The sequence below is a fragment of the Coenobita brevimanus genome, unplaced genomic scaffold (assembly GCF_032717465.1).
Source record: "Coenobita brevimanus isolate Jiangsu-jjx unplaced genomic scaffold, ASM3271746v2 jjx.HiC_scaffold_2808, whole genome shotgun sequence".
Lineage (NCBI taxonomy): Eukaryota > Metazoa > Arthropoda > Malacostraca > Decapoda > Coenobitidae > Coenobita > Coenobita brevimanus.
The window spans coordinates 53942-56721 of NW_027643772.1; the positions used below are offsets into that span (position 1 = coordinate 53942).

Sequence of the window (2780 nt, forward strand, 5' to 3'; positions counted from 1 at the left end):
AGATGGAGAGATGGTAGTTTTACGATAAGTTAAAATTAAAGTTGTATGGCAATTCATAGGCTGTACTGCATCAGGAGAGCACCTAGTAAACCCACTTTTTTGTGGGTGTGAGAAGGGAGTGTGAGTTGGGAGCAGGGCAGTGAAATGGCGGGGGACAGGGCAACATGGAGGCAATTTGTTTGTGGCCACCCTTTACGGGATTAAGGCATCTGGCAATAGATAGATAGATAGATAACTATATGCCAATAGAGGTTTCCTGTTCATATACAAGCTGCCACTAGAGAAAGTTTCAGTAAAATTAGAGAACAGCTTTAGGGCACATACACTGTACATCCATTGTTCAGACATGGAGGGACAACAAATGAACTGACATATGCTTACTGCCCCAGTAATCCTACACCCACCATCCTTCTAATCAATAAGGCTGTACTGGTAAGAATAATGGTAAAAATAATACTCAGGGACACCATTGATATTTACAGCTATAATTAATGAAGACTGTGGATCCAGGAAAATGCTGATAAATCTACAGTAGAATGGGAAAATAAATGTACCGTACAGTGCTCAGCTGAAAAACTTTTTCTGCATTGCTCTTATTTCAAGTATACCAATTATAAATGCACTAACACAAATAATACTGTACCTTTATCATCCCTGTTTCCTTATATTTTTTTACAGTCTTCTGTAATAGTACGAAGTGATGCTAAGAAGTTAAAATTTACTGTAAATTTGTTTTGGTTTAGGCCTGCCATTGCTGGCAAAAGATAATCTGTGGTTGTACCACTGTGGGATTCCTATCCAAAAATACTTACCAGTACCAACACCTCGTACGTATACTACACTATCTTCCACTCACAATGCAACAGCTTCCAAAATACGCAACAGCTTTAAAGAGCTGTGTAATGGCCTTGAGTACACCACTGATGCTGCAGCCTCACATCAGTTACTCAGCATTACGTAGATAACTCGTTGTTAAATATTTTTTTTATTAAATTGTTTGGTAAATGTCTTTGGATCAGTTACATGAATTTTAATATTACCTTTTCCTCAACGCCACGTCAAAGGTCATCTCTAAGATTTTCCCCGATATCGAGAAGAACTGCTATGATTCCAACCAAAACAAATCTAGAGAAAACTCGAATTAGGGATGGTTTACTTCAGAGACTTCTCTGTTTCTATATCTTTCTGAGTACAGTAAACCCTCATTATACGATGGGGTTCCGTTCCTGAAAACCCCATCGTATAGCAATCCATTGTATAGTGAACCTGTTATAACATGTAGTCAATGGGGATACGTTCCCAGACCTGCCTAAACTCGCACATTCACATGCCTTAACACTCACAAACATGAAATATCCTTATGTTTAAACATGTAAAGTAACACATTAATAATGAATAAAGAGGGGAAAAACATGAAAATAACAGTATACAGTAGTTCTTACTATTACTTAAGTAAATAGGATTGTTGATGTCCCCTCCGATTCATCAGGCACACAGTAATGAAGTACATCATAGTGTTGCCCAACATCTCAGCACTGTATGAGAAAAGTAGCACTTCAATTAACCTATTATCTTTCTTTTAACAGGTGGTTTTGTAGCTCCTATCAAGTGTCCTGTCACAGAATGAGCCTTGAGCAAAGGATTAACATCAATTTCTTGGCTAACATGGGAAAAACTCCAGCAGAAACCCTTGCCATGCTGAAGGATGTGTAGGGACAGAAAACAGTGTCCCGTACACGTGTCTATGAGTGGCACAAGAAGCACAGGATGGCGCGGGGTGATGCTCCAAAATGTCCCGTGACACATCCACACGGCGGGTCTGTTGGTCCTTGGAGAGCAGTTTGGGCACCAACTTTGCACAAATCTTCCGCATACCCACAACTTTCAATAAGATGGACCTCACTGACTCCCTATTCAATCCCAGTTGCTCATCCATCATTTTGATCATCAGTCTGCGATCACTCTGCACCAGTTCCTTGACCTTCTGGATGTTGGCATCATTTCTTGTTGTTGAGGGACGTCCTGGTTTTGGGTCATCCTCCACATCATCCTGGCCCATCCTGAACCTCTTGTGCCACTCACAGATACGTGTACGGGACGTTGTTTCCTCTCCATACACATCCTTCAGCATGGCAAGGGTTTCTGCTGGAGTTTTTCCTAAGTTAGCCAAGAAATTGATGTTAATCCTTTGCTCAAGGCTCATTCTGTGACAGAGGACACTTGACAGGAGCTACAAAACCACCTGTGAAAAGAAAGATAATAGGTTAATTGAAGTGCTGCTTTTCTCATACAGTGCTGAGATGTTGGGCAACACTACGATGTACTTCATTACTGTGTGGCTGATGAATTGAGTGATTAGCAGCCAAAGTCCCATTTCTTTTTTGTCACACCTCATACAATATCAACACCTATCTGTTTGTATCATTTATAAAGACTCCAACATGCCTGTGTAAATTAAACATCAATGTCTCTCTATACGACTACAGCTACAACCATCACAACAGCTACTACTACTATTACTACTACTACAACCATCACAATTATTACTACTACTATTACTACTGCTACTACTATTACTACTACAGTATTCTCAGTAATCAGTTAATTAATCAGTAATGACAAAATTATTTCTTGGTACACTCCGATCCTCCTTTGCCCCAACAGGAGTGTAGGTACCCGAGGCTAGGCTGCTCACTCCCAACATTTAAATCTGTCTGTCTGTCTGTCTGTTGCCAGACACCTTAATCCCGTAAGAGGTGGCCACAAACAAATCGCCTACA

General features: G+C 40.4%; 1 protein-coding gene across 1 annotated transcript; it reads right to left on the reverse strand.

Annotated features, from left to right (window-relative positions):
* Nucleotides 1-1660: 1660 nt before the first annotated feature.
* Nucleotides 1661-2059, reverse strand: LOC145390090 (protein GVQW3-like). Its single transcript, XM_080265155.1, has one exon. The coding sequence runs from the start codon at nt 2057-2059 to the stop codon at nt 1661-1663; it is 399 nt and encodes a 132-aa protein (XP_080121281.1).
* Nucleotides 2060-2780: the final 721 nt, after the last annotated feature.

Coding starts and splice junctions, on each gene's coding strand:
- LOC145390090 (XM_080265155.1), bottom strand. CDS start 2,059: ATGGGCCAGGATGATGTGGAGGATGACCCAAAACCAGGACGTCCCTCA.